General features: G+C 45.3%; 2 protein-coding genes and 1 non-coding gene across 7 annotated transcripts in view; all 3 read right to left on the reverse strand.

The window, feature by feature from the left end:
• Window positions 1–16,496: 16,496 nt before the first annotated feature.
• Window positions 16,497–18,447, reverse strand: tomm20a (translocase of outer mitochondrial membrane 20). 3 transcript variants are annotated; one of them, XM_040138544.1, is made up of 5 exons: window positions 18,247–18,447; window positions 17,859–17,917; window positions 17,696–17,777; window positions 17,460–17,602; window positions 16,497–17,123 (listed from the first exon to the last, which is right to left on the reverse strand). In XM_040138544.1, exons 1-5 carry the CDS (start codon window positions 18,368–18,370, stop codon window positions 17,079–17,081), a joined length of 453 nt encoding a protein of 150 aa, XP_039994478.1. In that variant the 5' UTR covers window positions 18,371–18,447; the 3' UTR covers window positions 16,497–17,078. The 3 variants fall into 3 exon arrangements, with proteins under 3 accessions (XP_039994478.1, XP_039994479.1, XP_039994480.1); XM_040138545.1 differs by having other exon boundaries at window positions 17,696–17,780; window positions 17,871–17,917; window positions 18,247–18,445; XM_040138546.1 differs by having other exon boundaries at window positions 17,871–17,917; window positions 18,247–18,443.
• Window positions 17,270–17,404, reverse strand: LOC120796971. Its single transcript, XR_005708445.1, has one exon. It is a non-coding gene; the product is annotated as a small nucleolar RNA SNORA14 (small nucleolar RNA).
• Window positions 18,448–19,485: 1,038 nt separating the features above from the next.
• arid4b (AT-rich interaction domain 4B) overlaps window positions 19,486–27,719 on the reverse strand; it is a 41,585-nt gene continuing 33,351 nt past the window's right edge. The window contains exons 17-24 of one of the 3 annotated variants that reach the window (XM_040138821.1): window positions 26,420–26,602; window positions 25,343–25,427; window positions 25,121–25,256; window positions 23,683–24,915; window positions 23,423–23,533; window positions 23,023–23,247; window positions 22,610–22,756; window positions 19,486–21,825 (exon numbers count right to left, since the gene is read on the reverse strand). In XM_040138821.1, coding sequence (XP_039994755.1) covers window positions 21,674–21,825; window positions 22,610–22,756; window positions 23,023–23,247; window positions 23,423–23,533; window positions 23,683–24,915; window positions 25,121–25,256; window positions 25,343–25,427; window positions 26,420–26,602 — 2,272 coding nt within the window. In that variant the 3' untranslated portion in view covers window positions 19,486–21,673. Of the gene's footprint in view, window positions 21,826–22,609; window positions 22,757–23,022; window positions 23,248–23,422; window positions 23,534–23,682; window positions 24,916–25,048; window positions 25,257–25,342; window positions 25,428–26,419; window positions 26,603–27,719 lie in introns of all 3 variants that reach the window. The other 2 variants (XM_040138819.1, XM_040138822.1) reach the window with 2 other exon arrangements.

Consider the following 27,719-nt stretch of genomic DNA (forward strand, 5'->3'; position numbering starts at 1 on the left):
CAGGAATGCTGTTGTGACACATGCGAGCTGTTGACACAAGGGTTAAACATTGAACCGCTCACACACACACACTTCAGCTGCCAAAAGGGCGGGAGCCTTAACCGCACCAGCACCGGTTAGCCGCCAGTTTGTATTTATCTTTCCACTCTGGCTTACTGCGTCCTCCGCCGCCTCCCAACAGTCGTCAGGTTTATCAAAGGAGAAGCCTTCTTTCTAACTGCAGCCAGGTGCAGCACAGTGTAATGATTCACAAAGGAGACACAAAACTCCACAGCAGATTGCCTCGCATGAGATTTGCAGAGGTCATTGGGTGCGTGTGTGTGTGTTGGATGTCATGTGGTGCTGATCTCTGGCTCAGTAGTGGTGCAGAGGGGTTCAGCAGGAGTTCAACACAGATTCATTATTCATGCATTTCTGTGTTCCAAATGATGGTATCATAGAGCCTCTTCTCTCTGGAAAGGTCCAAGTGCTTGAGTTTTCTTCCCCTATCTTCACTCTATTTTCACTCAGTTGTATTTCTTTCTGTTCCAGTTATGGAGTAACACAAGTTTAGAGGAGGTTAATTTATGTATGTGCTCAGTGGGGCTGGATTTTAAAAAGTGTTAAGTATTTCTTTCTTGGATTTAGACGTTGCCATGTGAGATAAGAACAGGAAACGTGTATCTGTGTAATTCTTTACAGAAGGGTGTCTTCAGTTTAATGTGTGTTGGCAATGCTTTGAAAAATCCCTGCTTAACAATTCTAGGAAAGCCAAGCCACCTGGAAATCTCATGACTTCCTGAATCTAATTCCAGGCCGAACTATCAGACTGTCTGACTAGCAGCTTTCATTGATGGGTGTAAACACTGAATGTCAGCTATGTTTGCCAGAGCCAGTGTTGAATCAGGCATTAGTACTCATGTAATGCCTGCAGTGAACTCAAATGCCCCAGCAAAGCCCTGATTATATTTTCTCCCTGTCTAACAGATTTATGGTGCTCTGTGAACTCAAAGGAAACTGGCACTGGCTGGACCCACGAACAGGCCTCCGCAGCCCCACATGGTGTATTCCTGCGGTGTTCAAGTGCAGTCTACACTATACTCCATATAATAACAGACGTGAGCTAAGGCTTGCAGCTTTGATAACCTGCAATTGTAATCTGAAATGCACACCGAGCAAACAAGGTAACAGAAAGACAGAGCAAAGGTAGGACACCACCAAGGGAGAATCCAGAACAAAATCCCCTCTCATGTCACAGCACGCTGTGTTGGCGGACCGTGACCTCATCCAAAGTTTACACACCGCCGCCTCATGCTGCTTTGTTATCTTCAAAACTTGCAAACCAGCACATTCCAGCCCCCAGTAGCAACAAAAAATCGTCAGCGTGCAGATCCTGCTGCGCTGTGAGAAACATGATAAGCACATAAATGAATACTTCGCCGAGTGAGCAGCAGCACGCTTCAGAAAGTCAAACTACAAAGGCAGGTACACAAACTCTCATGAGCAGAAGGGCAGTGATGGTATATAGGTCAATTTTGGACTCTGATTGGAGCTTTGTGCGTCTGCTTACTCAGCAGCCTGCACCAAGTTTAGCTCATTTTCAGTCTTTTTTTAAACCGACCACAGGGTAGTAAATAGCTACGAGGAGGATCACAGCCTTCACAGCTGATTGGCCTGATGTTCGCCTGACATAAACAGGAAGCCGAGCCATGCAGGTCAGAGAGCGGAGCGAACAAAAACGGAAGGACCAGAGACGAGCAGAATGTGGTGGCAAGACAAAGACAGAATGTGTAAAAGCCAGAGGGATTTAAAAAAAAAAAAGGTCTCTCTGTTTGTTGCCTGCTATGTGACTCATGGAGGAATTTAGCTAGTGATTCAGTTCTCTGCATTGTCAGCAGGCAGTGTGCAATGATAATGATGGTGATGATGTGTAAACTATGGTGTGTTTAGTGGGGCAGGAGACCACAAAATTATGCTCATAAAATATGATCATATCATAATATTCTTTCTGTGTCTGCAGTGGTTTTATATCTTCACATGTTGACATATCATTTGGTAAAACATGAACTAGTTTTTTTTTCTTAAATCTTTATCTTTGTATCCAGTTAGTTTAACTGTAATAGCGCGAATGAGATCCTTGAGCAACTTGAAATGTTAGACTTGCTGCTGCGAGTTTAGAAACCACGCTCCTGCATTTATTTACACCTTTCAGTTGGATCAGTCCCAGAGGACGACGGCACCTCTAACTATACACTTTTAAAGTGATTTAAATTAATTCCCGTTCTGTTGTTTATTAGGTTGCACAACTTACATAAGAGAAGTGCACAGTGACTAAAATGATTTCACTTCCTGTAATTCAACATAATGGGTAAATGCTATAAAAGTTCCCTTTTTACATCTTCTATATTTGTGAGATATGCATAGTTATGCCCTCGGTTTACGACCACACAGCAGGGTGTTCATAGTATAAGCTGATGATTCTGTTATCTCTTCTGATAGCTAACCATTGTGAAGCCTCTGCTAGCTCTGAATGCGAGGCACTGGGTTGCTGCATGCTTCTCAGGAGGCCATGACAGGGCAAAAGCACAGAGTGGAAATAATGAGTGACATATCAGCCCTGCTACCCAAAGAGTTTTTAGATAAACACCCCTCACCCCTCCCTCCCCCCTGTCAACCTACTGTCCCCCGTGCCTGGCTTTGAAGGTCAGATGAGAAACAAGAGAGAGCACTCCCGCCGCCACCTCCGAGTGACTGGTTCAAACAGGCCATGGAAGGGGGTGGGGGGTGGTGGTGGTTTGTGGGGCGTGGCCCACTGAGCATGCCCAGTGAGGAGGAATGCCATGTGATGGCAACACAGTGGGCTCTCCCATCTGCTGATGCACTGTGCACTTCTCGCCCTGGGGCCTTTTCCATCCAGTCTAGTGAGCAGCCAGAGCAATTTACTGTGGAATGAACACAAAGTCAGCGGCTGACACACACACACACACACACACACACACACACACACACGTATTCGCACATTCCTTATGTACAGCAGCAACGCAGAGTCCTGCACTGCAGTAGGCAGCCGCACAGACAGAAGCACGCATAGGAATTTACTCATGCATGCAAAAAAATAGTAAGACAGAGGTTGAATTAAAGGGCTGATATATTATTCAGGGAAACTCCCTCTCTAGTCCAACTGAAGTTTACAACTCCTCATCTTCTAGCCTCGCTGCACACAACACTTAAAAACAGAGGATTCTGGCTACTTCCCTCCATCCAAATTCATCATCTGATCCACACGGGCTGAGGTGCCTTCATTTATCAGGATGGCTGTTGATGGCATTTTTAGGCTGAAAGGCGCGAACTGACATTTTCATTGCTGAGTTGTGTGATAGGTCAACACCCCTGCTTCACTAAAAAGCCGAAACAAGAAGCATCATCTCTGGGAAATGAGATCATCTGTCTCCAGACAGACACACACGCACACATGCAAAGTGAGACTGTATGTGTGTGTGTGTGTTTTCCCTCTTATGAATAATTGAGGAGCCTCAATTGTGTAGTTGAGCAGGCGCTGACTAGGCTCCCAGGGTGGCACACTAAACTACTGTGACAAAATGGTGTAGCGTGAAAAGTCACATTTAAGGCATTTTGATGTTGAGGCGTGTTGTCAGGCTACTTAATCATGCAACAAAGATGGTGAACACACTCCCACCACTGGACCAAGCAAAACTTCCAAAATACGAGCCAGTGTGTGGAAGTGAGAGTTCGAAAATTGTACATTTCCTTGGGTGAATGCAAATCAAGGTTTGACTCTGTTCTATGTGCTCACTCTTACATTATATGAATAATTGAAACATATTGTGGGTGGTGGGGGTGGGGTGGGTTGGGGGGGGTCTAATGTGTTCTTTTATTTGCAGAGTCACGCCTGGGCTTTCTGATATGCTAATGCATCTCCCCTTGAGTAATTGAGCTTCGCTTTAAATAATCAGCCCGGGCCTAATGACGCATTGTCTGGAGGATGATCAAAAAGCAGCTGAGATGATGATGGGATGTTCTCCAGTGATCCACAGATGACACTGATAATGAGGCACTTGAAGGAGTTTTCAGGCGTGACGGACACGGCGGCCGTTTCAGTCACGAATCAATTTTCATTTCCAGATTCATCTCGTCGCCCTAAATCATATGGAGATTTTTTTTTTTTTTTAGCGAGTGAGATGTCCCTCTCAGCTTTGTCCTTCATGTCCCATCCCCTGTTTGACCGTCAACCCCAAACCATTACAGGCCACTCCAGACTGTGCACCGCAGCCTCTTTGCCGCGCCACCCCTCCTTATCGCTGCTTCTTGCTTGAGGGTGTCTAAATCAGGAACATCGGACAACTCGCCACCTACTCATGTGTCTCTCTGCGACGCCCCGTGACCTCAATCCACCCGCTTACATTTGAATCTTCCTGTAATACTTTATAGCAGGCCCATGTTGAAACACAACTCATGACCGCATGTACACACAAATAATGCCAACAAAAGACAGACAGCTGCAGTTCAAAGCTTAGCGACAGCTGTGTTCCATTGTCTGACCGGGAGCTGAGTGACATTTGAAGCTGGCGATGGCTGCCTTTAAACGCTTCTATTCTTTCTCCTGCCTTCCCTCTTATTTGCTCCCTGCATCCATCCCTCTTTGTCCTTCAACCACCAAACACTCTTCATTCCTGTGATGTTTTGGGTATCGCTGAGGTCTGCCTGGATACCGCAGTGTCTCGGATTCTCACACAGTAACCGGGGAAGCGCAGAATATGCTCCTTATTTGCCTCCCACAGAAGGCAGACACTCAGTCCAACCTCTCCAGCGGAGATATACTTGGCAAGCTGTGTTTTGCCTCCCCCCCTTACTCAACCGCTTTTCCCTTCCCAGTGTGTGTATGTATGTGTCTTTCAAGCCCTTAATTTCCCAGAAAGGAGCCCAGGATTTACGAGTGCCTGAGCCGCCGCGAGCGACATCTCCAGAGAAGGATGAGTGTTTCCTGCAAACAGTTGGGAGGGGAAAGAGGCACTGCTCTGTGTGTGTGTGTTTGTGTGTGTGTGGGTGGACAGCTCCCTTAGAAACACTATCCAGTAACACTTGAAGAGCGTCATCAAGGGGAGTTGTGCTGTGTGTGTGTGCGGAGGGGGCATCTTTCTGAGAAAAAGCCCATGAGGCCTGCAGACCAGTGATTGACAGTTACCCCTGCTGATTACTGCCCCTCAGGAACAGACCCTCGACGACAGCTGCTGCTTCAAACTCGCCCTGAAGTGTTGCTAACTTCAGGTTCACTAAATAAGTCCAAACCTGAGTTGTCAGCTTAAGCTAAGTATCCAAATCTTTCTTTCTGTCTTTGCTTGAAGGAACACTTTGCTGAAATCCAACACAAGAGTGACCAACAGCACATTGCCTAACGATCCTGTTGATCTGACATGTACTGTATTTGCATAGTAACCGAACCCTTCATCATCACTCTCTCTTTATCCTCCACCAAGGGGTGCGGACGTGAGGAGTAACAGTGACTTCATGGTGAGTTGTGTAAGAGCGTGGGGCGAGGCTTGAAAACCAAGCCATGTGAGACAAACGAAAACGCTGATGCGCCGGAAAGAGAGCCAGTGTTTCTGGAGGCATGCGGATGCAAAACCCCCCGGCAAAAGTCAGATGTCAGAGTCGGAGAGGACAGACAGGGTCCGAACTCATCGGGGCTGTGTGGACAGTGCGTGGTAAAGGGCCAGGTATGGAAGGGGGGCGGGTGGGGTTTAGGTTTGGGGGGGGGTAGATCTATTCCAGTGGAGAGAGAAAGGTCACAGTGTAAGCTGATAAAGGCAGGAGGCAGAGCTTGGGGCTGCTTCCAGGCCAGCTAGTCAGCTGACGCCTGCAGCTGTGTTTGGAACATCAATATGAGCCTTGTTCAGCCCCCTCGCTTCCCTCGAAAAATCTCTTTCTCCCTCCCTCTCCTGCTCACTCGGCATCCCCTCTCACCCCTCCTCCTCCGTTCCCCTCACACTGTTTCCTTTTTTTCCAGCTCTGATTTATGAAAGTAGGGCATGTGCCCATAACTGCTGCATCAAGGCACATGGCTGAGCCTCCAGAGGCACTAAGGCTCTGTTTACATCAGCCCAGACAACTGCACCGCATTGCACAATTGCCACAGGCAAGCTCGGTTATATAAAGCACGGGGCCACGTTGGCTCCATTGTTTTTGTTTTTCTGGTTCACCCTGTCTCCACCTGTAATTCCTGAACTGCATAAATCTGGAAGGACACAACGTCTTCTGATCTTTGATGTCACTTAACGTACCCTTTAGCCGAGGACTGAATGAGTCAGTCATGCACCGAGAGTCGAATTTAACATTTCCCAGGCTGATGTGGTGGAAAATTCATCAAGCATATTTGAAGCAAGCGGCTAGGGAACATTTCCAGGAACTTCAATAGCTGTTTTGTTTAGTGGGGTTTGTTGTTTTCAGCTATTTCACTCAGGATTTCGTGGGCTTTGTGTGCAGAGGTTTATTGTTGAGAAGTACTGGAGCATGAGAATATTATAACGAAGAGAGCGACAAATGCTGTGATTTCAGCGGCGGGTGTGAGACTGGGAGCATGCGTGTTTGTGTGGGGATGACAATTAGTCCGAAATGAAGCGCCGAGGCACTTCATGATCAGTTTCCATGACAACCAATCAGACTGCTCAGCCGTTGGAAGACAGAAAAATGTGTTCTTAATGAGCAGGAACAAAACAATTTCAGCCAGGAGCCTGAGACAATACTGATATGACAGTAAAACTGCATACTCATGTTGTGAGCACGAGGAAGGAGCAGATTTAGGTTTGGGTCGAGATGATTCATGAGAGTAGACGGATAGTAAGAACATTCCGTCATCCTTTCGTTTTAATCATCTGACACACAGATGGGGTTTTGTGAGTCTAACCTGTGTGTGAAACAATCCTCATGGCAGCTGAAAAACACGAGCAGCTGCTGAAATGACAAACCGTTAGCCATTCATGTAACTTAATGGATCACAGGCCATATTTCTCCAGCACAACCATGAAACTGAGCTCAGGAGTGAGATCAGCGTAACCTTCCCTGTCTGTATTTGTGCTAAACCAGTGCTGACTCAACAACAGGCCACTCGCTGCAGCTCCATGCCGAAGCCTCCCGGTCTACAAGGACACACGATCATTTACAGCTGAGGGCTTTGGAGCTGGACTGTTTCTGATATTTCTGCCTGCTTGTGAGTCGTTACGGGCTACGCGCTCTCTGTGTAGTCATGTTAGAGGCAGGGTCAGTGCAGCCGGGCCTCTGCACGCACAATGCTACACTCATCACTCCGTTTCTCTGTTCATGAGGGGAATTTTCAGAGATGCCCTGCTGCTGTTAGGCTTGCAGCAAAATCACTTATGTTGCTGGCACGTCTTAATTTGTCTGTGTGCCTTCTCCACAGACTAGAGATGCTTTGTGATGCACTCAAGTATTAATATTATCTGGCAGGAAGGCACAGAGAGAAATGAAAAACACCTTATTTTTCAATCCAGAGCTCTAACCAGGATAAACACTTTTTTTTCTCTTTACCCTCAGAGATGTTTTCCCCCCTCATTCTTCAAGTCTTTGTTGCTCGCTGCTTTGTAGCAGTCCTCGTATCCTCGTCGGCGCTCCCTCCAACCACTCCCCCTTAACAATGCCCACGCTCCTCTCCTCCACTCTCATAACTCAGCTGTTACTTGGCAACACGGTCCCAGCTGGACCCGGCATCAGCCACGTTGCCACGGCAACGGAACGCACACATGCAGACATGGTAAACATGTTGGTTTTTTAGAAGCCGGCGCTACATGCACAAAAAAACCCACATGTGTATTCAGCTCTGACTCGGTGCTGAGACATCCATCAAAGGAGGAACGCCCCGATTAATCAACGAGGGAATGATTGCCATTATAACCTCATGCACCTGCGGCATCTTTACATCTGTGTTCATGGTAAAAATAGAGAAAAATAGATTTGGAATTATACACCATAATGTGTCGGATTGCTGACTCTGCATAGTAACTCCTCAATGGGGAATATACATCTGGCTGCATTAATCCACCTCTTAATATTTTCTCTTTTGACCTCCTTTATTAATCACATCCTGCCTTACCGTACATTTAAAGCAAAGATCCCCTCACAGCCTTGAGCATATGGTTCTGGGAAACAAACCACTTCTCCATGCTCCGGGTAACAGTGCATCTGTCGTCATAGCAACCTGATCCATCATCCGCAGGGGGATCAATTGATTCATTATTGAGTGAGGCGCAGCCCCCTTCTCTGCTTCCAGTTCACGTCTACTTACTCTGCCTTCAAGCATCCATTATTGAAGTCTAAGCCTGCCCACTCGCTGGGCTGAAGAATAGAGAGCTGTCAAGTCTCCCTCGTACAAATATAATTCAGATTCTACATTTTCTCTGAAAACCAGCGTGTTTGTTGACCAGTGTGAAAGGCACAGGGCTGCGGCGTGCAGGAAGGTAGAAAATGGATTTTGTACAAGATGTTGTCTTCATTTTCTCACACATTTTAAACCAATCAAAATCAGATGAGATCTCGCTTTCTTAGGGATAAATACAGATAGCTAACCTTAAATCACCACAAGGCCATTCCCACATGTGGTAGGATTTGTAAAAGAGGTGGGGAAATGAGTATTGCAGGGCGTGAGGGTCTTTGTTGTGCAGACAAGATGAATTAGCATCAGCTGAGGCTTAAAAGTAGGGAGGGATAAATGTAACAGGACACACACAGACTGCTCAAAATACTTGTTTTCTGGAGCAGGGCATTTATAGCTGCGGGGGTAGACACGGTTTGATGATATCCCTCCTTACTCCAGACTGTCCTCCATCGTGTGGCTGCACACCTAAGTAGAGCCTGGAGGCACTGTGATGGGTGGGGAGCTCCAGTTTCTAGGAAGGAAAGCTGAGGGAAGGAAAAAAGGAAGACAAATGTGTGTTATTGGAAAATGTGTGCTAAATGGATGATGTCAGCTGCGGCACTTTGACATTTTAATGTCATCTCTCAGGGAATTACATCATTAGCCCTCTTTCCTGGCCTGGCTCAATGCTGGGAAACCTCCTAATGGATGTCAACAAGCCGTCCCTGTGGAAGAATGGAGCTGGGGAGGGGGGTGATGGTGGTGGAGGGAGGGGGTGTGTGTGCTTTCACTGAGCTTTTCGCTGGGCTATATGAGAGAGAGGCCTCACACTGAGCATCATCTGGACTAAAAGCCTACAGTGCATTTCTCGCTACAAGATTAACTCAATCTGTGTTACCGTCCTTATCAGACTAAGTGCAATCATCTGCGAGCTCCACTCTCCACCAGTCCCTCGCTGCTGACCCTAAATGACCCGACGTGTAACGACCTCACAGTGGAGTTGTTTGTTAATTATTTCATGCATTTATAATTACAGGAGCACATTGAGCTGGCAGCAGGCGACTCTCCACAATGATTACGCTTCTTTCAATTTGAAAAGCTGTCAATGTCGCTGCTGCAACCTCCCAGAGATCAGACGCTGTATCCAATAATTGATTCATTAATCATCTCCAAGTCCATTAAATTCAAATCAAGTCCAAGAATGCGGGCTTTCTGGGTGAAACTAAATGGTAAAGAACTTATCTGTGTGATTGACTCCCCTACCCTGTGAAATAATTTATGGAGAGAAACACCTCAAACTAGATAAGGATATCAAAAAAGCCTTTAATATGCTAATGAAATAGTACTGTGGTTTGAAAACAAACATAACAAGTCGCTCATATTTTAGGCAGTAATATCAAATCATCACAGGAGCTGCAAATAGACTCCAAACAAACATGAAGGGAGATCAAGGCTTTAGTGTAAAATAGGTCAGATGGAGGATATTTGATGTAGCTCAGTTGAATCTCTAAGCAAACCAGGAATCTGTTACTGTGAGCTCACGTGGCATGAAGCTGAAACAAATCAACACTGTGGAGGAGAGAAAGGACAAAAAAAATGACAAAATTAGTCCTGAGGACTAAAATGGGAAAAATGAAACGGGGAAAAGTAATGAGAACAGAACAATCAGTTACGTGTAAGGTGATAAGACAGAGAGAAGAGAATAACATGTGGTTTCTTGGTCTCGTTTTATATCGATAGTGAACTGAGCTGCATGGTGGATCGGCTCAGCCTCGAAGAGGATTTTCTGGCAGGGCTGAAGAATAGAAAAGAGTGGTGTGGCCCGGCAGCTTAGGTTCACCGAACAATTGCAAGGCCGACCGGTTTCTCAAATGGATTGGGGGCAGAGGAAAATCATATTTCCAGATGGACAGAGAAAGCGCTTCAGACGTAGCGTGAGAATCAGATGTTACGTACAAAGTGGCTCTCTTCTCTGCATCATCCTCTTGAGGACTTTCATTTGAGAGTCGAAACCCGACTTGCTGTTATTATCTCACTGACTATGAGTCTGTAATCTCCCTCCCCAGTTCATTGAGAAAAGCAGATTTGATGTGACAAATCCAGGGCCCCAGATGACAAATAAGTCAGGAATTTGCTGTGGTAAGTACCACTCATTTTACGGTGTGACTGGAAATGGGGAGATATCTGTTTCACTCTATTTTATGCATTCTGCTCTCCCTCATGTTAAGACATAAATTAACATCAAAGGATGACCCAGAAAGACCTACAACTGGCCAGACTCGTGATCAGATATTTTCCCCTTTACAGCAGCGTTTAACTTTCATGCAGAACATTACGAACTATGACTTTAATGTGTCAAGGGGGCCCTGACTTTTCATGCATCCTACAAAAGCAACCAGTGTTTTCTGGTTCACATGGGAGGTTAAGAAGTTACTGTACTGTCTCTAAGCACGCACGCACGCACACACACACACATCCATATTCAGAATGAACATAGTTACATAAAAAACAAGAAATGTAAAATAGTTCTGCATGCACAGCCTGTCGTAAAAATAGTCCGCATGAATGAATAACATTAAACGAGTGGGGCAGATAAGCTACCCCCTTATGTGCTCGCCTCAGATTCAAATTTAGCTTTGCGTAGGGAATTGATGAGACACAGAGCTCAAAGCCAAAATCTTCAAAGACCGTGGTTACACAAGATGCAAGGCGTCAAACCCACTTTGTAGTTCTCGGGTGAACGAGTGGGTTGTAGCTGCCGAGCTGCACAGGGTGATACGGCAACAGAGTTCTGCGAGCCCAAGAAAAGATGATAAAATACAAAAGTTACACCAAGGTTACATTGTGTGTAAAGGAGAGCAGAAGCGATCTTTTTTTTTTTTTTTCTTCTTTTTTAGATGATTGTAGTTGTGGGAGTTGGGGTTTCTCTGTCATGTTTCAAGGTTGAGGTCCCCTTTATCGTTGCCATAAAACATAGCAGGTGTGGGAGAAAGAAAAGAGCTGGAACACTGAGGGGAGAGCGAGAAGAGAACAGCATGGAGAGATAAAGAGAGAAATAAAGAGCTGATGGTATAATAAGTGAACGGTTTCATCACACTTTAAGGGATAGTTCGACATTTTGGGAATTACAATTATTTGCTTTCTTGCCAAGAGTTTGATGAGATTGATACCATACTCGTGTCTGTACTCCAAATATGAAGCTACAGCCAGCCGCCTGTTAGCTTAGTTTAGCACAAAGACCAGATATAACATGTTGATGAGTGAGCTTAACTGCTCAGACAGAACACAAAGCAAACGTTAGAGGCGTCGCAATTGCATACAAAGTCGACGGAAAGACAATTAGATGCAAAATTGGCCTGGGGCACCACAAATTGACATGTCTTCGGAGGTTGATAACGTTTCAACTTGAGTGAAAATTTTGCGTGTAGGAATCAGCTTCATAAACACCCAGGGGTGAGAGGAAAAAGGAGAGAGATTGGAGGGAAATAACAGAAAGAACTGGAGTTCAGTGAGAAGCTGAGCTGAACACAAACAAAGTGCCACAAACATGGTTGGTAGGTGGGTTGCTTGCCAGCTTACAGCTAATGTCTATACACTAGGTACATTGATTGTTTGGAGCAAGTAAACAAATGATCCAGCTGTCACATTTCCGCAAATGAATCCATGTGAAAATATGCATTGCTTTCTGTCTGAGCAAACCTTTCGAGGTGCTGGTAGGCGGATTCTGTTACCTTTGGACAGAGCCAGGCTAGCTGTTTCCAGTCTTTATGCTAAGCTAAGATAAGCCGCTGTGGCCTGCAGCTTGACATTGAGTGTACAGACATGAGAGTAGCATCGATCTTCTCCTCTAATTCGCTGCAAGAAAGTAAGTGAATGTATTTCCCGAAATGTTGAAACTGTCTGTGTAAAAAGAACATTTCAGCCTAGATTACTGTGTGGATACTAGCTCTAAATGTTGTCCTGTCCTGCAGCCCAAGGACCGGTTTCCAGTTTTCCAGTTTGCTTTGCTGATCCATAGAAACCATTTGAGTACCATCTCCAGGCCTGTTGAGAAACAGCATTTCACATTACCACATTATTATTAATATTGCGTTATTAATGGCAATCTGCAGCAGCAAACTACTTGTCTTGGTAAAACTGTGAGAGCGGAGCGCAAGTAGAGGATTGCTTCATTCTTGCGGAGGCTCCACATTCCCCAGAGCACCACAGCAGGGCTGTTGTAGCTCGTACAGTTCCTCCTCTGCTCCCCCATCCCTCACTTCACACCCCTCCCAGCCCCCAGTTTCCTGTGCAGCAGCATGGCCGCTCAACCCTTTCCTTCCCTTCCCTACTCTGAGCTCGGTCAAGCTCCAGCTCCCTCTACCCCACCGCTCCTAATACATTATTTACACTCTACTCCCCTCCCCTCAGCTCAGCTCAAAAGAATCAAGGCAGAGGGAAATAACACCACTGTATAATAACCCCCCCCTCCTCCCGCACTGACACACACATTGCACACACAAGCTGAACCCTCCCCTCCACCCCCACCACCCCACCTGCTCGCTCTTTTCTCGCTCTGCGGGATGAAAATACAGTGCAGGGCTGGGCTGCGACAATGGGAAAGTCTGTGAGGCCCCAGCCCTCCCATTAATCCCCTCTGACATGCCTCCCGAGGGCAGGGATTTGCTACAAGTCAATGCAGGAGACCTACAATATGCAAAACAAGCCTGTCTGACTCTCTCATGATTTTCAAAGCCACTGCACTGCACTGTCTGTGAGACAGGAAGGCAGATCAGAGAGAGGGGGGAAAAAAATAACAGTGCAAACAGTCTGCTTAGTTAACCCTTTCTTCGCTCTCCTGTTCAGCGTATGTGTCACTTCCCTGTTCTAGTTTCACTCCTACCCTACATTGCACAGATAATGCTGATGACAGATGACAGGATGAGAACTGATGCTGAGTGATATATTTTTTCTCCCATTCAGTTCTGCCGCCTCTCATCGTCTTTGCCCCCCCCCCCGACAGGCTTGTTACCAGACCAAAATATGGAAACCACCCAACGTAAACAGGAATTCACAGGTCATGTGATGCACTCACTTCTCTTAGGCAGAGTAGTACTATTGAATTTGAGCCTAATCAGGGATCTAGTCATGAGGAGTTAGGAAGAGATTGGAGGCAGGGTGCGCTGGGGGGGGGGTCGGCTCACACACACACACAGGGAATGTAAACAACAGAGCTGTGTAGCCTAGCAACAGGCTAGGCTACACATGGGGGTGGGAAGAAATGGAGGAAGGGCAGCAGTACAAGTTAAATTACCAGGAGGAGAGCAGCAGAGAAAAGGAAAACAGATGACAGTAAGGCAGGATGTGTAGCCTGCTTTAGATTCATGTGCTCCACTGCGTCCTCCCTCTTGCTTCAGCCCCCCCCCCCCTCTTTTTTTTCCACCCATCCTCAGACCCTTTGAGATGGAAAAATGGGTCATCTGTGTGGAAGTTAATACTCTGAGCACGTACAGTGCCGCTTTATTTTTAGTACGTGCCTTGGAAATTTTTCTTCTTCTCTCCCTCACTGATGAATGACACAGGGAAGGCGCTGGGTAATTAATATACTGTGTTGCTGCTGTGCACACAAGTGGCAGTGCAGGAGAGAGCAGCAGCCTTTATTATAGCTGCTGGCACAGCCTGGACATGTCTCATATTTCTCCCCGGCCTGCCCTCTCCATGACAACGTACAGTAGGCTGCAGACTCTGGCACCACAGCCATGACATCAGCAACAGGGCACAGACAGTGCGACTCTGAGCATCATCGGGCAGCGGGAAAACACGTTCCAAAAAACAAGGACGCAGGAGGACTCGCTGCCTCTGTGGACGCCTCCACCTGACAGCCAGTGATCAGGAAGCCACGGGTAGCAAAAGCCTCCCTGCCGGGTTACCGCTCCGAGGTAACCCTCGGCGGTTCTCAAACGTAGACCGCTGCAGCAGAGAGTCTGCTGCTTTGCAGAGCTACGTGAAGCTTCCATAGCAATCCCATACAACAGAGTTATTTCTGGCTGCCTTAAACTCCCAAACACAGCTGCTCCTACACAACCAGACATCTCAGATGTCCAATCAGTGTACGTAGAGCAGCATTCAAGCTTTGACATTCAAACTCATAAACTGGAATAGCACGGAAAAAGTAATTACTGCCGTGGATCATTTGTTGACAAGATTTCCAGTAATGAGTTGTGAGGCTCAACTGACTATAATATTCCCAATACAACATTTGACATACGATCAGAATCCATGCAAACAAATTACGATGGCAGTCAGACTTGCTTTGGTCCTAGCTGGTCAGAGACTCTCTACACCTTTATCCTGGGATTTTAAAGTTGCCTTCAATAACAGGCTGTTTCCTGCACCTGTAATGAATGAACAGGGTGCATCTGTCATCATGAGCACAGTCAAAAAAAAAAAAAAAAAAAAGATCACAAACTGTTAAAAAAAAAAAAAAATCCCCCCTCCCAAGCACATGGTCTCTGTGCTGCAGGCACAGCCATTGTTGTTGCTGTCAACTGGAACTGTTATGTTCTCGGCTCTCTACATTCAGTTGTCCTTTAGTGGAGGGCCATAGACGTCTGCAAATACTGCTTGGAACAACAGTGCCCCCTACTGCACCAGCGGAGGGAGTTTCTTCATTTCACCATTTTCTTCCCCTGCCGGTTTCATCAGATATGAAGAGCTGACTCATAACCCATTCATACAGGCTAAAATAGCACAGGAATGCAATTAAAAGAATGGCGTTAAGTCAAACGCAAAGAACAAACATCTAATTGACTACATTCATATTCTACTGAGCATTGAGGACACCGAGCAGGCTTTGTCTTAGATGAAAACAGAAGATTTGCTGTGTCATGCTGAAATCAAATGCATCAAAGCCCTATATCCAAGTCTGTTTCACTTGGTTTGCTTTATAGTGGCGTGCTGTCGGAGCAGGCAGCGCTGAACTGGTATCCCTCAGTGAACCCCTCAGCGCTCTCCAGTCTGCAGGGGACAGAGAATGCGGTCAGCAGCTGAGTGTTTATTTTCAGGAGAAGCAGGCCAGTGGCACGCCGTATGGAGGGGTCTGAACCTGTTCCTACCCCCAGTGCCAGCAGCAGACCAGAGCTCCGGCCTGACCTCCAGCACAGTCTGTTATTTTCCTCCTCCGCCTCCCAAAGGACAGGTCAACAATGAGCCACTTCTTCTGCGTGTGCACGCACGCAAGCACGCACTGTGGGCCAGACGACTCTGCAAAGCTCTCGACAGGCTTCTCCTTTTCCACTCAATGGCAAACTAGCAGGAGTGCTGAAGTAAAGACTGCAGAGTGAGGGCATGAGTTCACGGAAAATGGAACACTGTCTACCATTTAGTCTTGACTCGACATTTCTAGGCCAGTGTTCAATTTTCATTTTTCATTCCTAATGTAGAAAAAGTATTTTCCCCTGCTCTCGTTTCCTGGCAACCTCAAGGCCCGGGCTGCTCTGGCAAGAGCCCTTAGAAAAACAGCTGCAGACAGGGATAAAAATAATTACAGCTCTATTTGTCTTCCAATAGACGCGCTTTCAACCAGACTTACTCCCTTCCCCTACGAGCTGCTCCACTTTCGCTCCCCTGCAAACACAATAAAGCCATTCACAATAAAAGACGTCGTGGCTCAGTGCACTCACACAAGCTCATATGTTTCAACATGCCAGTTGGAAACAGAAATACCATACTCTCAGGCAATTCAACCTTGTTCTGGCAGTGTTTGTATTTTATTAACCAATGTCAAAGTATCATTAACATGTTTAAAGTCAAGAGTCCTGGTTTTTTTTCTCTAACATATTTAACATACCTAGACGTATGGGTCCTAGCAATAAAGTCTCATGAGATTGGCTTGCATTACCTTCCTCCATATTCTTTAACATCTTTCTCCTAGTTTTTTCTCTGTGGTATAATTTTCAAAAAAAATCCTGAGCAATACCTATTGCTTGAATTACACACAACACTTTCCATTCAGCAAAATGAATCTCCAGCTCTCCAAGAAAAAACAAAAAAAAACTGCCCACACTACATATTTCAGAACTGTAAATGCTTCACTTTTTCCTGTGCATTGCTACTGCCATCTACTGGCAAATGGAAACTCAGAACCCCAAAGTGTGATTCAACATTTTATTGTAGGATTTTAAACACAAAAATATGTCCAGATATGAAAGACTTGAATAGAAAAAATAAATTAACTGACAATTTAACTGACATTGCAAGAAAATTTCAGACAACTTAATGACAGTATTCCACAAACAAGCGTTCTGTTTAGAGTAGACACTCTTCTACACATTTCACATGTATAGCAACTGTGCAGCAATATACAAGAAATCGTTTGCATACCTTGGTTTTTATTCTGTACATATCAGCAATGGCCCCCAAAAGATAACACATTATTACTTTTGAGGGAAATAAATAGAATAAACTGAAGGCAAGAAAACATGAGATCTGGTGGGAACAAGATAAGAAAGATGCAACGTGTTTAACATTTCCCAGAAATGTAACCTTGACAAAGTTCTTTAACCTTGGAGGGCTATGATAGAGGGGGGTTACGGTCATCTGGCGTCCAAAGGTCAAACTCTGTGATAATCAGGCTCACATCCCACACGCAAACTGCAGTCAGACGTTACCAGACAGTGCGCAAGTATCAGTGTCCAAAATCCCTTTACGGAATAGTTATAGCATTCACACACATTCATTCCACGTCATCTTCTGCTAAAGACTGAGAGCTGATGAGTCGCTGAAAAACAGAAGAAAAAAAAGAATAAAAAAAGTGAATGGCAACAATTACAGAACAGCAAAACTTCTGTCAGTGAGACACGTTTCACTTTGTCAAATGACACAGGAAATTAACAACTAGTTGTTATTTGTAATGTCAGTATGTCTGTCTGTCTTAGAGGTGAAATAACCAAGAGCTACTGAAACATAGCTCTCAGCTTTGGATGATTCTAAGATTGATCTTGCACCCTTTCTTGTCCCAGAGACCACATATAGCAACTGGGGGGTTTACTAAGGATGCTCCGCCACAAGACCTTCGCACTGAAATTTTAACCGGATATGCGGGGTATAGCCTCACCTGGCTGATGCTGGGCAGTTTGGTGAGCAGCATTTGGAAGACTGGAGGCGGCAGCGTCTGCTGGAGTACCTGTAGGAGCTGCTGAGGCTGACCACACACGGCAATCGCATTGGTCAGGTGGTCCACACCTTTCTCGAATTCACCTGGGGTAGAAATGGTTTGGAAAGCAAGTCGTTAAAAAAAAAAAAGAAAAAAAAAAGAGAGAAAGAACTGCAGACTGGTAACATGTTTCTAACCGTGTGACAGGAGCTCCTCTCCGAGCTGGATTTCCTCCAGAAAGAATTTCTGAACAGCTTCCGCGTCTTTCAAGTCAGGCAGCTTCTAAGTCAACAAACGGGGTCAGAAACGCTCACGTAGGCCTCAGTAAAAAACAAAAATGATCTGAAAAGAATGGTTTACCATTCGTCCTACCTTAGCCAGCCCGGACTTTTCACTAGAAACCTTTTGCTTTCGTCTACCTGAGTGAGAAAAAGTAGTTTGAGGCTGTGCTGGTAAGTTTAGTTTGCTGTTGAACGAGACACACATGGTTACAAGTTGAGCAGTTAGCTAAAGCGTGTTTCATTCGAGTTACTTATCCTGCGACATAGCTGCGAAAAGATAAGTTAGAGTACGTTTTAATACTCTCTACGCTGCGAGTATTTGAAAAACGAGAACTTCTTCCGTGTAGTTTTTTTTTTTTTGGATGCAGTGTCCTTGTGTGTTTGCCACATGGAGGAAGCTAGCATGCTCCCTGCGACCGGACTGCTGCGATAACTCTTCCCCTGCTCCCCCCGGCTCGCACACTTACGTTCACGTAGCTTTTCCTTGAAGCGAGGGTCACTCCGTCGCTTTCTGTCGAAATAAAAACAGTAGGCGACGAAGAGGGCTCCGCACAGCCCGGCAATAGCCGCGCTCGTCCTACCGCTCATCATATCTGAAATCGGCTCAAGTGCGCGGCACGCAGCGGAGCGTGCTGAGGAAGTACGTCCATCGTGACGCAAGACGTAATGTCGACGTCACACGCTCCATATCCATATATCTCTCTCTATATATACTGTATTAACATGGTCAGAATAATACTTTTCACGGGCAAATATGAATATATACACCCTCACACACTTCCAAAAAAACTCCGCATTAGCCAAAAGCCCTTTGTGAACAGCGAGAGCTGTCGAGGTGGATGGTAACCACTGGTGGATCAAATGATCAGATCCGTTACCTCGAGTTGGATTCTCAGCCGGGCAAGGGGGGCACCTGTCTCGGGGTCCCCAAAAGCCCCGTGTGACAACCAGTTTGTGGTATTACTCGTAACTTTGTTTGGTAACATGTGAATCAGTACTACTGAAGCACCATAGTGAGTGAATCCAGCTGATCTTGTGGCCCTATGGGGTTTGTGTGTCAGAATTCTGCTTTAACACGATAATCAATTTAGCTAATATTGTCTTACACGGTGCATATTCCTGAATGAAAACTACCACACAGCAAACCTATAACATGTAATCGCCATGTATGCCCGGGGGGGTTAATAGGGCCCCAGCAGTACAATTTCCCTTCAGGGCAACTTAATCAGGCCACGATTTGAGTAAAAAAATGTTAAATCAAAAGCAAAAGTAGGTCTAATGCTGTATGCTGTAATGTGTTGGCATTTTAATGTTGTGTTTGGTCAAGGTGAAGATAATTCTAACTACTTGTAATTTTGAAATTTACTTTGTATGTACTGTTGGGTCCTTCCATCTTTAACAATGGATCATATTTTATAAGCTTGAAGTATGTTTTACTGTATATGCAGAAACTATCTGCAAAAAAAAGTAGCTCAAGTACATTTGTCAAATAAATGTAGCGGGGCTCAAAAGTACAATATTTTCCTGCTGTAAAAGGGAGTAAAACATAAACCCCAAAAAATCCCTATGAAATGGAGCAGAAGTATAATAAACGAGGAATATTCAAGTAAAGTAGAAATACCTCAAAATTATACACAGTTCTTGAGTAAAAGTCACTTTCCCCCACTGATGACAGCAGACACACTGAGTACTTCACAAACTATGGCATTTATTTCAAACAGAGGCTTCTGCTTTGCTTACATTTTTACAATAAATTACACAATGACCATCATCAGATGAGCCTAATAAATACTATTGAGCATTTTTCAACAAGCTCCATTACTTTCTCTTTATCTATGAATCCAGACCATTTTCCATATACAGGTTCATACAGCTTAAGCTTCAGGCCATGTACAGGTCGGAAAATAGTTCAGCTGCATCTAAAACCACCATTCTCCTCTTACAAGCACAAGCTATAGAAAAACAAAACAGAATACAAACTAAAGCAAAACATGAAATTTAAAAAAAAAAAAAAAAAAAAAGAGGAAAAAAAAAAAAAAACGACTATTGAAACTGATGAAAGAGGCAGAACAGAAACAGAACAACATAAACAAAACTCAAATCTGTTCCTACAAGAGAAAAGAATGAGGACAAAGGGGGGAGAACAAACATGCTGGAACCCTCAGTATTTACACTCAAACTACAGTTAAAACCGTAAAACTGTCTGTACAGAAAAGTACATGTTATTAACAGTGCAAGATATTAAATAGCTTGACTCAAAACACTTCTCAATATACAAATGTATAACAAAAGCATACAATTACATACAAGTGCCAAACAAAACGCAACTTCAGGTTATCATACAGTAGGGAGTCTATACAAAGGAAACACTGGAGATGTCTTCAGAAATGTATACACATACATCACTTTATGATATAAATGCACATTTACAATATCTTTACCTTTAATCTGGTCATAGTACAGGAAACAGGACCAAACATTTTTGGTAGGGGTGAGTATGCGAGGAAGCTGGCATGTCATTACTGATCATGAGTAAAATTAGAAAGAGATGCGTTGCTTTATTTAATGAAGCAAAAATATACTTAATTAAATAACTTCATGTTTTGCCAAACACTGCAAATGTGGAATTCAGCTTCATTCATGTGTTCTGCAGTACTGAGTACATGCTGCAAATACCTTCTACAGCGGCCTTCAAGTTAAAATGATCCAGTTGCAGAGGTGCACCGTCAAATCTTCAGTGAAGACGGTGGGACTGGGGGGATTATACGGGCGATGAGAACATAATGAAATAAAGCAGATGGGCTTTCAAAAGGCTGATGAACTGAAGTACTGTGACCCTTATATTCACCAACTCCCTCATTGCACATTTTATAATGCCAAACTCAATAGTTGTACCCAAGCTGGATGAGTATTCAGTAGTAGATTACAGGTGATCCAGTATGATCAGGAGTTCTGCTTTTACATTTCTTAAATGTTACCATATGCTGATAAAAACCATCATTATCTTGTCAGACTCAGCCCTTCACTGCCTGCTCACTCATACAGCATTCTTCAGTCTTTTGTAAGGGACACATTGTTCCAGCTGACCCTCTGATTTCAGAAGAGGATCAGGAAAAAAAAAAAAAAAGGGGGTGGGGGGGGCTGTCCTTTCTCAAAGTGCCCCATGGAAAAGAACAAAAAGGCACTACAGTATCATTCCATATTCATCCACTGAGGCTGTCAGTGGATCTATGATGGTCTGAAACCCTCTCTATCGCCAACTATATGACTCAATGGAAACTCGTACAGGACCACATGCCTGTCAATGCGAAGGGCATCGTCAACCGCTTGAGGTTTAACCACACAAAGGCCTTTTTAATGCGGGTGGACAGAGAAACGTGGCAAAGTTACATTTTGTACACCCTTAATGCCAATGTGGCAGTGTTCCCCTGAATTCCCCACAATCACAAGGCAAGCACAGGCTGTACCATGCTGAGCTATGAGGACAGAGCACAGAGGGGTCTTCACTGGAAATCATCCCTTACCGATATGACTTTATCAAATGGAAAAAATTATTGCTTGCAAAAACAATTCTTATAAATGTTCAATTAAGGAGAGCGCAAAAGACAAATTTGAAAATTTTTTTGACAAATTTCATCCCCCTACACAATCTTCATAAAAGTGCACTTAAGTGCCATTAGCTTGCCAAGGAAACAGTTGTCAATAGAAAATAGTGCTTGTTTCTTGTTTTTTTTTTTTTTTGTTTTTGTTTTTTTTGTCTCTGGTCTGGTTTTTGTGCCCCAGTAGTTACAGTATGTAGGTTGACTTGTCCTTCCTATTGGAAGAGAACAGGGGCGGTGACCCCAGGGTGCTGGTTAAGTGCTTGGTGCGGTGGCTCCTTGCTGGTTCGTCCTGTCACCTGCACTCCACTGATACCCCAGAGTTCTGAGAAGAGGAGGATGAGGATGACACCGGAGGGTCAGCCAGTGTCAGCATGACTGCCGCAGTCAGTGAGCTGGAGGACGGTGAGGAGGAGGAGGAAGATGAGGAGGAAGCAGCCACCGTGCCTGCGGAACAGAAACAAGATTTAGTTGTGGGGAGTTTTCAAACACACAGTAGACTCCTAGAGTGGGAGGTCTTTTTAAGTTCAATCTTAGCCTTGTTATGACCCAAGTGATTCCTAAGTGGACATTTATGGATCACAAAGTCAAAATGTCTTGCATCTAAATTAGTTCTTACAAATAGATTAGTTGTTGCTAAATATTTACACCCAGTAACTATTAGGTGCAACTGTGACATCCTGTCCGCAAACTGTCCCTGTCTGAGTCATAACTCAGTCAAATCTGAGCACACAGACTCGGTACACTCATTTTTTAATGTCAGGGTGACTTACACTTACTGAAGACACCATTATCTCCAGTGTCCACTGCAAATAAGCACCCATACATCCTAAAACCTTTAGAAAAAAGATGCTTCTTGGAGCTCCGGAACCTGAGGGTCTTCGGATTTTATCACAACACAACGTACTGCATATTACGAAACGTTATGCCAAACACATCAGATTAAAGGACCATATAACATCATCTAGGTTAGCATGATCGGGTATTTGCCACTCATTCTAACCTGCATTTTTACTAACCCTGAAAACCTATATTTTATACTATAGTATATAGTTTTTAGTAGCCTTTAATGGTGAAACCAGATTTAGTAAATCACTAGTTTGGAATTCGCTCACAGTTACTTAGAATTTAGGAAGGACTTAAAACACAAACTCAAGAATGGATTTAAGAATAGCTGGTGAAGCCCAATCTTCGTAATCAGTTATGCTGAAATAACAAAGAGCTGACTCACTTTCCCGTTCCTTCTTCTTCATGCGTTTTCTTCGTCTGTCAATAGAAGCCACCTCAGACTTGAGGGAGAGGTAGTGGTTCCTGATGTCCTGCAGCTTCTCCTGAAGAAACGAAATCCTCTCCAGACTGCTCATCTTCTCCAGGTCAGCTAAGTGGAATGCAAATAATGCAAATAATACTAAATTCAACTTTAGTATCAGAAAGAAAAATAGTTGCTAAATTAAAAGGGGCAGTGCACCCGATTCACATATTAAAAATCAAAGTGGAAAAAGGCTGATAAACGTAAAAGCTTTTTTAAAATTAGACTGAAAAGAAGATCTGATTTTGACTATTTAAATGGGTCCTGATGGAAAAGTCAAATTGTCTGGTATTTTCAGAGTGGAATAATAAATTATTTGGCCATGTGATACTCACACATCTGGAAGCTCCACTTGTACACACGTTGCGATCTTCCATGGTTGTCTCGGTGCTGGCTGTGGTCAGCGTCACCCTGCTTGTGGTACTTATGGCTCGAGGGGGGAGATCGCCCGTGACACTTGGGCGAAGTGGCAGCCTTCACGTCTGAGGCGTTGTTCTTAGAGGCAGTTGATTTGGCAGTGCCCTCAACAACAGACTGGTCCTCACTGTCACTGCTGTTGGCTGGAGGAGAGAAGACAGCAGAGGTGGAAAAAAATGGACATTGATCGGGCAAAATCTCATTTCCGTTCCCACCTGAAATCTGTAACACAATGTCAGGAAATGAATAAATATGAAATAGAAATTCTAAAGCTCATAAAAGTAAGGTGTCAGCAATTGTATCTACAGCTCTCCTTACCTGTTTTCCTGTTCTTTTTGGGAGGCACACCTAGGGTCTTGCGGTTTGGCTTGTGTTTTTTTGAGGCGCCACCTGTCTGCGATTCTTTCTGCCGCTTCTGACTCACAGACGCTACACAGAAAAAGAGAAAATGTTGAAGGAACAGGCGGACTGTGAAATGAGTTGTCAGCCTGCATTTCTTTAGTGTTCCATCCTGAAGGAAAATAATGAATTCTGTCATGGAAAAATACACGATATAGTTCATTTACTATTATTTGTACCTTTGGACTTCTGCTCGCTCTCCTGTTGGCTGCTACCGCTCAGCTCTAGGCTGCAGCTGCTGCTGCTGTTGCAAGAGAGGCTGACGTCGAACACCTTCGAGGGGGAACCTGCCCCTTCATCCTGCGGGAGGTCTTGCATCTCCCCGCCCAGGCTCTCCACTTCCACCGTGCTGCTGTCTGTCTCACTGCGCCCGCCTGCCACCTCCTCCCGTATGGGTCCTGGGGGAAGAGCGTCAGAAACCGGCTCTGAGGGCAAGGCAGGGGGTATGGGCGGTGGAGGAGGGGAAGGCTGCGCTTGACCAGAGTCCTCCACGGCACTGCCTCCTCCCGAGGGGGACTCGGGCGTTGTTGGTGGTGTGTTGAGTACAGAGTTACTGCCACTGCTTGGAAACTCCTGTAGTTTGTCGTTCTCCATCTGCTCCTCCGAGACTTCGTCCTCAGGCCCAGCGTCCTGTTCGATACTCGGCTCCTCCAGGCATGAAGGTACAGGTGGGGGAGGGGAATTGGCGGCCTCTGTGTCAGAGTCCGAGAACAACTCTTTGAGAGTTTTCTTCGGCCACTGGGCCTGGATGCTGGACCACACATCCTTTTGTCCTTTAGAACGGACAGCAGGCCTTTCCTCTGCATTCCCAGACGTTTTGGCCCTCTTTTCAGGAATCTCCCAGAACCCAGCTTGTCTGCCAGTTTTGGTCTTTTCCTTCATCCCGTTGTACTTCTTAGAAGGGGAACCTTTGGTTTTTGGGCGGCTTCGCTGATTTTCCTCAGCCTGGGACTCGGTCAGCGCTGCACCCTCGTCATCTGAACTGCTGTTAGACGAGGCCCCCCTCTCCTCCCCAGGACCGGCTGCTCTCTCCTCCAGCTTCCTGGGAGAGCCTCCAGGTAACCAGTCAGCACTCCTGGTGTTCCTCGTCTTAGCTTTGGATTGGCCTTTTGGGGTCCTCTCTGCTGCACCATCAGATTTCCTCTTCCTGGTGCTCGCCTCACCCTCTAGCTCAGGTTGACTTCTGCGCTTCCCAACGTCTGCGCTCTCTGCAGTGACTAAATCCTGGTTCTTTCCAGAGACTGGAGAAGGTTTGGATCCTTCAGGTGGAGTCCCGCTCTCCCAACGCTCTGATGTTTGTGCCGGCTCCGGTGGGGCCTTTCTGAGGCTGGCTCTGCAACCTGGCCGATCCTCTTCAATATGCTCTCCCTCCTCGTCCTCATGCTCGCTTTCGTCTGTGGACATCTCAGAGGCTGAGGCAAACAACACAGAATGTCTGTTAGTTTCAGCAGGATATCAACAGCCATATATAAACCAGTTCAGAGTCAAACAGTCCTAATCTGCTGTAAGGGTGCATGAGGACTACAGGCTAATGAGTGTTGCTACCTTGCAGGCCATTGAGGATAGAGGTAATTTCTATAGACTCGACTGGAGACTGCTGAGTCCCTTTGTCCTCACCCTCGTCCATCTTGGAAAAGACATCCTGACTCAGGCCACATTTGGAGCGTGGGACGCGGTTAGTGTTGGACGAAGGGCCGAGGACTTCTCTGTCATTGAGCCTCTCCAACCTGTCTCGCTCCCTCTCAGCTTTGTTCTGTCAGAATTTAACACAGTCAGTGATTCACCTCATGATATCGAACCAGGTTTAAGCTGAAACGTTGAAACTCTCCAAACTCGTACCTTTATTTTTTTGCGGTGCTTTATTTTTGGTACATTCTTATTGGCAGGGCGCACAATCTTGTCTGCTTTGATCCACTCATCATATCTAAAAATCAAGTACAAAGACAAGAGACAATTTAATCATTCACATCTTTGAAAAGGAGCTTAAAATCTCTCACACCACCCACCACACAGACACCTCTACTGTCTGACCCCAACATGTTGCTGTGACACAATAAGCCTCAACAGCAAAGGAAGAAATCCCATGGTATTATGTGGAAAAAGACAAACCTTTACGATGAAGAAAGAAACAATATTAACACCGACCACCACACAAATCATATTCAACAAAGTTCCAACAGTACCAAGGGTGCTACTTGTGTCGTATGAGGAAAATGAAAAGTTTCACGACATCACACACGACAGACACAATGCAGAGAACATCCCACTGTCTTTTATAGAGTGCTAGAGGACCACACAACAACATTGAGACAATGAAATGCTGATTGCACTAGTTAACCTCTGTGTCATGGTACCCTAACACTCTACTTAACACTGCATTAACCCTGACCCACTGGGGAGGGGGGAGAGGGTTGAGAGGTAGAGGTGAGTGTAGCAGCACTTTGGTTGGCCTTTCAGAGAATTCAGAGAAGGGTAGCTCACATCAAAATATCATATTGTAGAATTGTAAAATTGTTTAACCAGATGGTTGGCTATCTCCAGAGTTAAATTGGCAAAAGTTCAGCCTGTCTGTAGATTTAGTCGAGAGACAGACAGCTGGGGGACAGACAGACAGGGGATTCAGTCAAAACTGAGTGAGGGAAGCTGAGGAGTGATCCACATCAACCCAAAACTCAATTCTGTTTCTGCCACTAGATGGCCCAGTGTTCTCCATAATCAGAGTACTGACCATGGGGCTGGATTAGATGAAGCAGAATTGTGAGGAAGGGATGTGTTACTGCTGCAGGGATACCCATGTAGCGGTGATCCCGTGAGCTGAATTGAAGGTTAAGAGATGTCTTTTTTTTCTTTTTTTTTTCTCTTTCTCTTTAGGGTGAATATAGACGTTAGGTGATTTCTCCCCAGGTCCTGTCTTACCTGACGTTCCAGCCACAGTAGTGCACCAGGTAGAGCACCTCTCCCCCCTCCACGTCTGCCTCTTTCACAGTGGCCTCGTACGTCTTCAGATTGCGGCCTCGCCCATACCTCACCTGCACCTTCATCCCCGGGGGGTAACACTCAAACTCCTCCCCCTCCTCCCCCTCCTGACTGCTGTCATCCCTGCAAGAAAAACAGTTCAGCACTTCCTGGCCCTAGGCTGCCCCATTGAACACCACAGAACCCCACCCACAGCCACCCAGCCCAACTCACTGCCTGCTGCTTGAAGGCCTGTTTTCTAAATAATTATGCTCCACCCTTGCCTGCCATGTCCCGTTACAACACTGGGCCCTTATCTATAAAGACACATTAGCTTTCCATATTTGTCCTAGTCCAGTGTAACCTACAGCAAACTGCAGGATAAACAACTGAATCATTTACAGTAAGCCAGTCAAAGAACAGTACATGGAGTGTTTCAGCAAATAAAACATAATTCTTTCATGGCAAAAATCAATCATCTTGAATGGGAAATAACACTACTGTTAGGCTATCTAACCCTATATCCACACAAGAACATACTTAGGATTCTCATTCACACAAGCACACACACACGCTGTAGGAAACAAAGCAGCCACAAGGAGGAGCTAGTGGGAAACAGTCAGGAGATGTCGAAGCTGGAGGGTGTATGGGCGGTGCAGGAGTGCCAGTAAGTGGTTTAGGCGCGGGGGCCACAGGGGCAGGTTAGCACGGCAAAGCACAACTTGGAAGGCAGGGCGGCAACTTAAAGCGAGACTACAGCGTTGAGATGAAGCACGGCTGCGAGATCCAGTTCGCCACAAAGAACAGCCACGACCACAGTGCTCCACACAATCCCTCTCGTACCTAACTGCTCAGAGCATTTGCTTTATGCTGACAGCACATTTTCAAACGGGCCACAATGAAGAAGATGCACTTATTCGTGCGGCAGTCCAAGTGTGACAACTGAAGAAAGGGTGACCACCCTACGACTGGGGACACGCTAGACTTCAAATGGCAAGTGGTGTTGAAAATGCACCGCATGTGATGAGATTCATAGACCACTTCCAACCCTCAGTGATTATATGGTCATGAAACACAAATAAGCACAGATAGGTTATAACATCCACACTGAGGTATAACAAATTCAAAGCTGCAATAACTAGTCGATCGACAGAAAATAGTCATTTTCATCCAAACGTTTTTAGGTTCCAGGCTCTCAGATGTGCCAATATGCTGTTTTTCTTGGTCTTACATTACAGTAAATTTAATATTTTGGGGGTTT

Source organism: Xiphias gladius, chromosome 11, assembly GCF_016859285.1.
Source record: "Xiphias gladius isolate SHS-SW01 ecotype Sanya breed wild chromosome 11, ASM1685928v1, whole genome shotgun sequence".
Taxonomy (NCBI): domain Eukaryota; kingdom Metazoa; phylum Chordata; class Actinopteri; order Istiophoriformes; family Xiphiidae; genus Xiphias; species Xiphias gladius.